General features: G+C 34.2%; 1 protein-coding gene across 1 annotated transcript in view; it reads left to right on the forward strand.

Moving 5' to 3' along the window:
* The window catches only part of LOC137287584 (akirin-2-like), a 30,911-nt gene extending 19,003 nt beyond the window's left edge, over positions 1-11,908 (forward strand). The window contains exons 2-4 of the mRNA XM_067819952.1: positions 1,447-1,746; positions 8,707-8,778; positions 11,267-11,908. Of these exons, the coding sequence (XP_067676053.1) occupies positions 1,447-1,746; positions 8,707-8,778; positions 11,267-11,277 (383 nt within the window). The 3' untranslated portion in view covers positions 11,278-11,908. The remainder of the gene's footprint in view (positions 1-1,446; positions 1,747-8,706; positions 8,779-11,266) is intronic.
* Positions 11,909-12,144: the final 236 nt, after the last annotated feature.

A 12,144-nucleotide genomic window follows, 5' to 3' on the forward strand; every position in this document is an offset into this window, starting at 1 on the left:
AGGCAATCCCCGTCTATGACATCACATCCGGTGACCTTTGCACTTACTAGAAAACAAGTTAGATTTCACGATCTTAATTTTCGTCTGTCTTTCGTCATACTAAACGGAAAATGATACATGGAACACTTGTAGAATGAGAAATTCTCTTTCACCAGGTCTTACACAGAAGAGTTCTGTAATCTTTCTTCTGACCAAAAAAGCTTTATTTTATGTAGGAGTTCGACAAAGCGCGCCATGTTTGTTTTTTAGTATGCGTAACACGATTTAACACCGTCTTTTTATGGGTTTGTGCAAAAATTAATGAACCATAAAACTTGATATTTGCACTCGTGAATGCTTATGAATCATGTATTCTATTCTGCTATTTTCATTACATGACACGATTAAATAAACGTAATAGTGCCATTTCAGTAAGACCTGTCATGACATCGAAAATATTATTTGTTTACGACGAACGTTTTCGATTATTTTTTTTTTTTTTTCAGAATTATTTTTTAATTTGTCGTCGCGCAGATATTTGCCGATACAAATATACGAAATTAAAGTCAGATACTTATGAAATATCAGTAGTAAGAATATTGAAATCGGTTTGCGATAATTGGACAATTTATACGGTTCCTAGTATAAAACGCATCCGGCTACCAATCGAGTAATTCAGGTAAATTCAGGAAAATTTACTATATTTATGTTTGTCTTGTAATTAATATCTGTACGTTTGAAACTATCTGGATATTTTTTTATAATAATGTTTATTTTTGTATGTAGTATTAATGAGCTGAATATTTTTTCAGTTGTCCCTTATTTAGTGACGCACTGAGTGTTTGAAATCACCCACCCTCTTATTAGCGCCTTATGCTGAAATTAATTCAGCAGGCTAAAGGTTAAATATAGCCTCTGTATGCACAACATATTTTCTCCAACTGATCTAAGTCACTTTGTAAACGAAAAGTCACTGTGTTCTGTAATCTGATTAGTTGAAAAAATGATCAAATGGTGTTAGATTCCCAGAAACTGCTAGACTATTCACTGCATATTGACACGTAGAAACGTCGCAAACAATTATTCTCAACGGTGGTGATGTCATTGAAATCATATTCAGTTCAACAGTCACAAGTATAGGCACATTGTGACTGACCAGTGACTTGAATGAAGCCCAAACGCAAATCTGATAACCAATGTTTGCTTTTGAAAACTTAAAACAAGACCAGTGAAATGTCAACACAAATTTCAAAGACATTTAGCTCTATTGCAAGTCAAAGACAGCACCACAGACACAGTTGTGACCTTTGAATTCTATTATTTTCATTCTGGTTTGAATGACAAACCTGATAACTCACGATAAAAGTCTTTTGAGTGTTCAGATAGAGTGCAGTGGCATGAACATTTAATTTTTCTTCAGGGTAAGAATGTGTGTATATGTATATATATATATATATTTCATTACAGAACAAATTGCTGCAAGCATTAGTTTGGAGATAAAGAAGATGCAAAGGAGGCGGCAACTACAATATCCAGGTTCTACAAGTCCTCCCCATCCCTCCATGGACATGCCATCTACCTCTGGCATGGAGAGCCCAACCTCTGCCAACTCTCAGTCATCTCTCTATAATGCCCTCTCACCAAGCAAAAAGGATGTACCTCTTTTTACATTTAGACAAGTTAGTATGATATGTGAGAGGATGGTCAAAGACAGAGAAGACCAAATCAGAGAAGAATACAACTCAGTCTTGACAAACAAAGTAGCTGGTAAGTAATTATGCATTACAAAAGTGTAGTGGAGAGGAGTTGATATTACTTTAGCATTTTCATTGGTCCATTATGTGCTTAATTGTTGGTTTCCAAGAACATAAAACATGTACTATGCACGGTGTAATATGTCATTTAGAAAAGCATTTTACTTTTAGTATGTCTTGTCTTGTTTGGTTTTTTATCCCCCTGGCATATAATGCAGGGAAACCGTTCAATATTTTTAAACCAAACATAATAGATATAATAGTCTCAACCTATAGTTGTGCCTTTTGCTATTTACAAAGTTGTATCATTTTTATCCCCCCGGCATGTAATGCGGGGGGATATAGTCGACGCCTCGTCTGTCCGTCCGTCCGTAATCATTTTGTTTCAGGAGCATAACTTAGAAACCGTTCAATATTTTGAAACCAAACTTGATAGATATAGTAACCTCAACCTATGGTTGTGCCTTTTGCTATTTACAGATTTTTGGCATTTATATTTTTTTTGTTTTTCCAAGCAACATTTTGATGTTAGTCTTATGGTGGGGTGGGCTTCGTTTCCGGAGCAGAACTCAAAAACCATTCAATATTTTTCTGGTAAACTTGGTAGGTATGTCAGTCTGAAACTATAGTGGTGCCTTTTGGCATTTACATTTTTTTTTTTGTGATTTTTGATTTTCTTGGCTTCCATGGTTTCAGTCAGTCGCAAAAGTGAGAGGTGTGTTTCGTTTCCAGAGCAGAACTCAAAAACCGTTCAATATTTTTCTGCAAAACTTGGTACATATATCAGTCAGAAGCTGAAGTGGTGCCTTTTACTATGTACAGGATCTTGTGATTTATTACTTTCTCGGTTTCCATGGAAACGTTTCGGACTTAGTCTCAAAATGGAGGGGTGGGTTTCGTTCCCAGAGCACAACTCGAAAACCATTTCATATCTTTCAACAAATCTTGGCAGATATATGAAATTGTGACTTTGCTGGTTACAGATATATGGCATAATTTTCATGTATTCCATGGAAACAATTCAAACTTAGTTTTAAAAAACCATGAGTAACTTTCAGATTATTTGTCCTTTCAAACATGTGGGGGCCGGAGGGGGGGAGGATATGTCATCTTCTGATGACTCTTATTTGTTTTTCCATGGAACATTTTGGTGTAAGCCTAATGAGTCTAACTCAAAAGCCATTCACTATTTTTCTGCAAAACTTGGTAGATATGTGTGACAGACCCCAAAGTGGTGCGTTTTGCTATTAACAGGGTTGTTTTATCATTATTATTTTCTCAGTTCCTATGGAAACATTTCGGACTTGCTCTCAAAATGGAGGGATGTGCTTTGTTTCTGGAGCAGAACTCAAGAACAGTTCAATATTTTTCTGCAAAACTTGGCAGATATATCAGTCAGAACCTAAAGTGGTCCCCTTTGCTACTTACAGGTTTTTTTTAATTTATTATTTTGTTGGTTTCCATGGAAATGTTTCAGACTTTGTCTCAAAAGTGAGAGGTGTGTTTCGATTCCAGAGCAGAACTCAAAAACTTCTTAATATCTGTTATTTAAACTTGGCAGATATGTGTTGCACACCCCAAAGTGGTGCCTTTTGCTATTTGCAGGCTTTTTGTGATTTATTATTTTCTCGATTACATCAACACGTTGTGGACTTCGTTTCCTGAGCACAACTCGAAAACCATTTCATATCTTTCAACAGATCTTGGCAGATATGAGACAGATCTTGAAATGGTGACTTTCTGATTACAGATAAATGGCATTTATATTTTTCATGACTTCCATGGAAACAATTCAGACATGGTCTAAAAACACAATAAGTGACAGTCACTAGTGTCAGATGATTTGGGTTTTTTTTAAATATATGTGGCCCAGGGGCAATATGTCATCTTCTGATGACTCTTGTTTTGGTTTGGTTTGGGAGTGGGGGGGTGGTTAATTTGTCCTTAAATTGGGAGCCCAATATTTACCCTACTACATCGCTGTTCTGCTTCAGTGGGCAATCTCTTTGTTGCGATAACTTCTTTTGAAATGATGTAAGCGACGGTTCAACTTCTTGCTTTCGGTCTGGTTCCCGACTCGATGTCTGCTGCAACAACTTGCTACATGTAAAGACAGGGCCCAGCAAATGCATTGCTGTGGTCATCGTCATTGAAGAAAAGATAGTTTACAATGAAAAGCCATTAACTCACACATTTCGCTTTGCTTTTTAGTTTAGAAAGGCACTGTTTGTTTAATTTCCAAATGCTGTACGAATTGACATGAAAGAAGATAACAGGGAAAACGCCTTGAAAATTTGGTATATTGTTATTTACAGAGATTTCTCTCAACGAACAAATATAATTATGACCACCCAAGCGGATGTGTATTATAGAAATACATTTCTTATCTTTCTTTTGGTAACTTTAAGTTGACGATGTTTCCCATGACAGACCATGTACTATCTAACTTTAATTATATAACTTTCTGTTTTTCATTCTACTGGTAAAGATAACTTAAGTTTATGTCTGTTAGGGATTAACACAGAAAATATATTTGTTATCAAATATATGCTTAAGAGAATATAAATTCAAATTGAACCCCACAATTATTTTATGAAGATATGTTTATGCATGTATTTGTATTATTACAAAATTTGACAGTACGGTGACTGAATGTCATGCATATGTAATGTATTTAGAGTACACACGCACCAGCATACAAAGAATCAGATAGAATTACAAAATTGTACAGTGCAGATACAATGTAAGGTGGGAAATGATATTGACTATTCATATATTTCTGTTAGAATTTGAGACATCAACTTAATGCAACAAAACATAAAGAGCGAGGTCTAAAAAACAAAAATTAGCTTTTTCATGACTATCATAATGATCTGATCATTGTGACAAGACAGGAAGGATGTTTGAAAATACGCTTTCATAAGCAGAATCTGAACTCATATACATTGACAGTAAAAGACTCAATACCTATATAATGCAGATCATGAAACAATATCACAATATTTGTAATTGTACCCCACCCTTGATGAAAGTAGGAGGCTCGTACACAGCATGGCACTCATGGAGGTAAAATATAAACGAGTTGGGAAACGACCATTGATACATTTTCTAAATTGATTCAAATTCCTGTAAGATCCATACTATACACCAGAATTACCTTTCAGTCATCCTCAATTATTTACTGTTAGTTGTGTTCATTAGCAGGTGTCATTTGTTGCTTGTGTTGTAGTATTTTTCCTCGAGTTAGAAGGCAATGTGTTGATCTTTAGTTTAGCAAATCCGAAGTCAATGATTTTCGCGGTCTATTTTTTTTTTCAAAGAATGTTCTGACACGGGGAGACTTATAAATTGTGAGTGTGTCGTAACAATAACATTGTACTGTTCTGTGTACATCGTCACAAGAAGTAAATTTTGATGATTGAAGATGTCATGAATGAAATCATTTTTCCTTTCGCAGAAACGAACGAAACCAAAATATGAGAATGTATCGTAAATGTATTTACTAAAAATTAATGACTGCTTAGAAAACAACTGTCATTGTCTTTGTGAATCAGTATTTATTTTAGACATTAAAACTGCTAAACATCACATCTTTTCTTCACGAATTTGGAGCAATATTGAAATTATCCTGTTACTCCCAACAGCTAAGCTTTCAGAGTTAATTCTACCTAGTATAATGCAGGTAATGTTTCAGATCAAATTGTTTGACATATGTGTGCATATTTGTATATAAAAAAAATCATGTCGTGTGGCTTAGTCCGTGACTCCATAAAGCTTTTAGATTGGCACTAGTGCAACCTGAACTGCAACCTGAACTGCAAAATGCACCTCATATTAATGGCCTTACTTTTTACCTATGTGCACACTATGTTCATATTTTACTGTTAAAACAGACTTCATCTGGGAAACAGACTGACAATCGAAACTCTTGGAGCAATGATTACACTGACAGTGATTGAAAGACACTCATTATTTCTTGTGATGAAATTTTATGACGTAATATGAAATTATCATACCAGACCTAGAATAATTTTGTTGTAGTGATGTTTAAGTAATTAAATATGGTATATCAAACCTACAAGTGACAGATAATTAATTGTTGAGCAGGAGGTGCAACCTGTGTTAGTCTGTGGCATCAAGGTAATCATGTAAGGTGGCACCAGGGACATATAGATTTCCTTATCCTAATACTGAACTCTGCAGTGAGTGGTTTTTGTTGTCCAGTTTGGGGCTATTGCATTAAGATTTCAATTTGGATTTTTTTTCATTGCCATATGTATATGGCAAGGACATGTATATCAAATGTTTCCAGATCTTAAACGAAAGACTGCTCAGTCTTTGGCATATTGTTATTCAAAGAAGACTGTTCTGGTGTTTCTTGTTTTATGATGGTTTAGGCTATTGAACACTAAATAATTTGAGTATATCATCAACAGACACTTCAGCAAGCAGAAACAATCCTTGAAAGTTCAATAGACTCATTTCATATTGTGACATTGCTCCTAAACCCAGGAAAAGACAATAAGGTGAATAATTTCTATTTACAGAATATGAGGCCTGTTTACTTTCACCAGAGACAATATAACTTATTACATGTATACATATGGTTTCTTTTTTTATCAAATGATAACATTTTCTGATAAATATACTGTTACTGCAGCAACATAAATGACATTAGTTGTGCAAGTCAAAATAATTCACCAAACAAAGAGGTACTGTTGAAAACAAAGATGGCTCATCACCTGTTTGTATTTGATGTACATTTTAGCATGATATTATAAAAAAATAAAATACACAAAGCACTATGAAACATCTATCCATATATTTTATGGCATACATGTAGTTGTATTAAAGAATTGTGTAAAATTGTCAGTTTTCCACATCACTGAAATACATTAATTAAAATTTGGTTATTTACACGTTGCTAATGCATTGGCAGATCCTGAGTGTCTTTGCCCATGACTATTTAGGAGAGAAAAATAATTGTCATATTATTAATATCAATTAACATATGAAAATATATGAAAAGATTTAAAGTTGTAACCAATTATGAAACATAAAGCATTGACAAATCTAAAATAATTATTCAACAAGAACGTTAATTTATTGCATAAAATTATGAATGTAATTCAACTTGTTTTGAAGTGAGACATGTAATTTTTCCAAGCATGTAATATGAAAGCAATATTTATCAAATCATCCCCGATTTCACGTGAAACTATAACTGAAAATATATATTAGTTTATAAAACATGTATACTGCTGATGCTACTACACTACTTCGTCACAAAAAGAAAAGCATGAATGTTATTTGGAAACAGTGTCATGCCCATATCCGTGCACCTGTTGTTGAGAATGATGCTTGTAAACGTTTTTGTGTCGAACCATGTGAAAAAAAAGAATAAGCTAGGATCAACATGCAAATCACAATTATATCAGTGGACAGTAAAGTAATGTACCTAATATGAACAAAAATTTCAAATGAAAGATACTGAAAAACTTGCATCTGCAGTGTTGATCGACCACTGTTTCCGGGTCACACTAGCATACAAGGTCAAACTAATTCAGCTATGTGCGAATTATATAGTAAAAAATACACCAAGAAATTGCTAAGAGCTCTTATTAATCATTTCAAATAGTTACTTGTGTGAAATTTGAATTTGCCAGACAAAATATCTTCAAATTTTCTGTTAATATTCAATAACGAATGAATTTTATCAGGCAATCCCTTCTGTGACATCACATCCAGTGACCTTTGCACTTACTAGAAAACAGATTTCACGATCTTATTTTTCGTCTCTCTCATGCTAAATGGAAAATGATAAATGAAACACTTGTAGAATGAGAAATTCTCCCTCTTTCGCCATGTCTTACTTCGAAGAGTTCTGTATACTTTCGTCAGACAAATATAGCTATATTTTATGCAGGAGTTGAACGAAACGAGCCATGTTTATTTTTCGTACGTGTAACATGATCTAACACCGGCTTTTTGTGGGTTTGTGCAAAAATCAATGAACCACAACTCTTTAAATTAGCACTCATGAATGTTTATAAATCATGTAATATTATTCTGCTGTTTTCATGACATGACACGTTTAAATAAACGTAATAGTGCCATTTCAGTAAGACCGGTGATGACATCGAAAATATTTGTTTACGACGAACATTTTCGATTATTTTTCTTCAGAATTAATTTATAATTTGTCGTCGCGCAGATATTTGCTGATGCAACTGTACGAAATTAAAGTCAGATACTTATGAAATATCAGTAGTAAGAATATTGAAATCGGTTTGCTCTAATTGGACAAATTATTCGGTTCCTAGTATAAAGCACATCTGGCTGTCAATCGAGTAATTCTGGTAAATTCAGGAAAATTTAGATTATGTTTGTCTTGTCGTAAACCTCTGTACGTTCGAAATTATCTGGATATTTTTTGATAGTAATGTTTATTTTTCTGTATAGTATTAATGAGCCAAATATTTTTTCAGTTCATTAATTAGTGACATACAGACTGTTTGAAATCACTCACCCTCTTATCAACGCCTAATGCTGAAATTAATTCAGCAGGCTAAAGGTTAATGATAGTTTGTTAAACAACTTTTTATTATTAGGACCAAAATTCTGCAAAACCTCAGATTTGGTATGATTAGATTATGATCAGTGTGTCATTGAGTATGTTATGCTTATTAGCTTTTGAGTTGCAGTGGAATTTCAGCCAAACATACTTTAGTCTCAAAAGGGAAGGGTGGGTTTTGTTTCTGGTACACAACTCAAAAACCTTTAAATATCTTTCAACAATTTGGCTGATGTGATGCAGGTCTTTAAGTGGTGCTTTTTGCTATGTACAGGTTTTTGGCATTTATAGTTTTCATTGTTTCCATGGAAACAATTTGGACTTAGTCTAAAAGAAACCAAAGCTGGACTTTTGAAGTATTTCTCTGATAACTGTTTTCTTTCTTTATATTTTTTACAGAGCAATACGAGGCATTTTTGAAATTCAACCATGACCAATTGCGAAGGAGATTTGGAGATGCTCCAATGAGTTGTAAGTAATACAGAATTTGACAAACTCACACATCATTTTATGATAACTGATCAGTGCCAATGTTATCGACCTCACATTCCTTTTTCTCTTCGTCTTTCTTGTCATCCCCTGGTCCAACAAAGCCAATGTAGTTTTGTGACATGTTGTTTGTCATGGTATTTGTTCATGAGGACCTTTTAGGTGATAAATGTCAACCCAAAAACCTCCTATTTGATATGGCACAGAGCTTAAACTTTGTCTAAACAGATTTATCATATGAATATATAATGTATCATTGTTTGCACCACCGCTTTTCTGTTCCTCAGTCTTATGCAAAATTTATATTTAACTTGCAAAAGATATTTCTACCAAAAAACGTTGACATGCCATGTAATTGTTTGTCTTAGTCATCTACACATCTCTTCAGATAGTAAAGAGGGATCACTTTTGGTTTCGATGTGTGATATTCTTGCATAAAACTTGAAGATATCCCATTCCAAATATCTTGCAGACAAAATGCGCCGACAATCTACATCAGTCATTGGTGGTCATTTTGTAGATGCTTTCTGTCTATCACGTCTAAAAATTGAATGCCTGGATCTACCTGAGTGAGGAAAGCATAATATCAGACATTGTGTTATTTTATCAAAATATTTTGTATTTTATTGACCTGTGTTGAATGTAATGAGCACCTCCTCCCAAATGAGTCAAATTCCATCTGGGCAGGTAGTATAGCTAGTTTTTTAAACCACTCTCCATGATTATATGAAAACAGTTCAGCAGGAGAGCAACATAATGACATACCCAGAAGAAACCTACAGTAATTATTTTGCAAGTCATAGTTAAGTGTCATTTGATTTATGTATGTAATGCAGTAATAATTCAGTTTTCTAAATATATAAAATCATTAATTGGAAATTAGAAATTTTGCTCAATTTCTTGGCTCACGATCACAAATATTGGCCTCTTTTTTTTTTTTACTTTGGGCACATGAAGTCTAATACTTTCATCAGACTGAGTTCATTGTTTACAATTTGATCATATTTTTCTCTCTTGGTGAAGAGAAAACAATTAAGTTATGATTTTCTCAAATTCTTTCAGCATCTCAATGGTACATCACTGTTTGGATGAATAGGAACTGTTGTGGCAACGATCGTTATTGCCTCAACATGGATCATGATACTATAAAACTATTGCCACCCTTTTGCTTGATATGTGTGATGCCACACATGCTTCCTGTTGCATCAAAGATTGATACAATTACAAACATTGTGATTTTCCAAATCTGCATTATTTAGCCACTGAATCATTTTTTGGGTGCATAAATAAGTTCAGATTCTTTTGAAAGTGCATCTTCAAACTTTCATATTGTCACCTAAAAAAAATTGGCGAGTTATGCTACATCCTCTAATGTCACCTACGGCTGTTAATAACGCCAATGTTGGAAGGCTTATCAAAAGAAATCATTACAAACTCAATAAATATGAAAACAAAGACAGAGTTACAATCAATCCCAGCAAAAATAGTTGGATATGCATATGCAAGAATTGGTAAACTACCACTCATTTATTTTTTGAATTGTCAAATTCCCTTAAAATACAAAAACTTGATGTATGATTAACTTTTATAAGTCCATTTTTTTACTGTGTATTGGTATCAGTTGTAACAAGTTGTCCCTTTTGTCTTTTGTTCAATATTTAGTTTCGCAAAATCGTCGCCAATGCTTAAGATCTGACTGGATGCCTGTTGTGTGTTATAAGTAAGGAAAATTATAGATTTAAAAATCCTATCAATATTTTGAAATAGTGTGCACTCCTACATGGTAAAGAAGATCTCCAGAAAAAGGCCATATCGGCATATGTACAGCTAAAAGATATGCATGATACTGGAAGAGAAAATCAGAAATTGTACAGATACGCATCAAGGCAATGGTGTAGGGTCTATCACTGTGCAGTGAACAATTAACTATCATGAACTGCACATGCATTTACCTTTCTGACCCAACACTGCCACTGTTAAAGGTCATTGGCTCTCTGCAAGCTGTCAACATTCTGCTGTTTATTTTCTTAACAGTTACATAGATTCTTTCATACAAATGCATAAAATCGGTGGTTAGGTTGTCTTACAAACTGTCCACCTGCAAAGTTTGAAATTAATTGGATCATTGGATGAAGAGTTGAGAAAAACGGGTCCACATGCATTTCATGCCAAACTTTAAAATAATAGATGAATTATACTTGGGGCATGTTGGGATCTAGTTAGGCTTGTTTGGACAATGGAGTTTGGAGTTTAACCCGGTTTCTTTTGTTTTAACACGCCTTGATGTGTTAGATTAATTGCAGGGCTGTCAACTATCCCTTTCTTTGGCCACAGTATAGTTATTACAGTTTCATTTCTTAAGTGATATAGCTCATTGACAGATGGTGAAAACAATTTGCCTGTTATCAGTGCTGCTAAAATGTTTTGTTATTCATTGTTGTAATTCTTATCCTTTTTTTTTAATTTTCAGATGTGTCATAAGATTGCTTTATGAGGAATGGATGATTGGCAGTTTGTGAAAATGTGAAGCTTTTTATGCATGCTGGAAGACTTTCTTTGAAAAGAAACCTGTTCATTTTACATGTTGATTTTGAGCCCACGTAAAGTGGCTTGCTTTTATTACCAAGCAAGGGTGGAATTGCTTGGACATGAAACTTGTACAACTTTTACATATGACACAAACTATACTTGAGGGACTTGTTTGTGTTTGTTGATATGGTGGCCAGTGATCAAGCAAGCCCATGCTGCTCAGCCTTGTGATTTGACTTAGCCTTGGTGCTAAACTTGTCAATAGCAACCTTTACTTTTGATTGTATCTTTGTCTACAACTGCCATGGGCATTTGATGACAATATTGTGGTTAGCACTTTGTGCAACATGTACATAGAAAATTGATACCTTTACTTATGTGTTGGTTGGTTGCTCGCTTGTCTGTCAGAAGTGAATGCAGAGTGACATGCCAACTGTAGTTTCAAAGTCTGTTGTAGGTAGATTTAAAAAAACCTGAACTTTTATTTTTTCTTCTGTATTTTATTTAATAAAGGTAACTTATAGAGCAACTTGTGTAAATATTTCATAGAGACATTTGCTTAATAAAGATGGTTTCAACAGTTTTTGATAATCTTGACTTGATTATACCTTCCTAAAGTTAGTGGTGCAAAAAAAAAGAAAAAAAGCCATGGGTTTCCAATTAGTCTCTTATTGGCTACTCCTCAGCAGTTTAAGTGCTATCTGCTTATGAGTGACAGGACTGTCACTGCTATGGGTGCCTGGCGGTGTCAAAGGTGAACCTGGAATTTACCACTAGTATTAACAAGTGCCTTACACTAAGTTACAGTAAATGTCCAAC

This window comes from Haliotis asinina, chromosome 6, assembly GCF_037392515.1.
Source record: "Haliotis asinina isolate JCU_RB_2024 chromosome 6, JCU_Hal_asi_v2, whole genome shotgun sequence".
In the NCBI taxonomy this organism is placed as follows: domain Eukaryota; kingdom Metazoa; phylum Mollusca; class Gastropoda; order Lepetellida; family Haliotidae; genus Haliotis; species Haliotis asinina.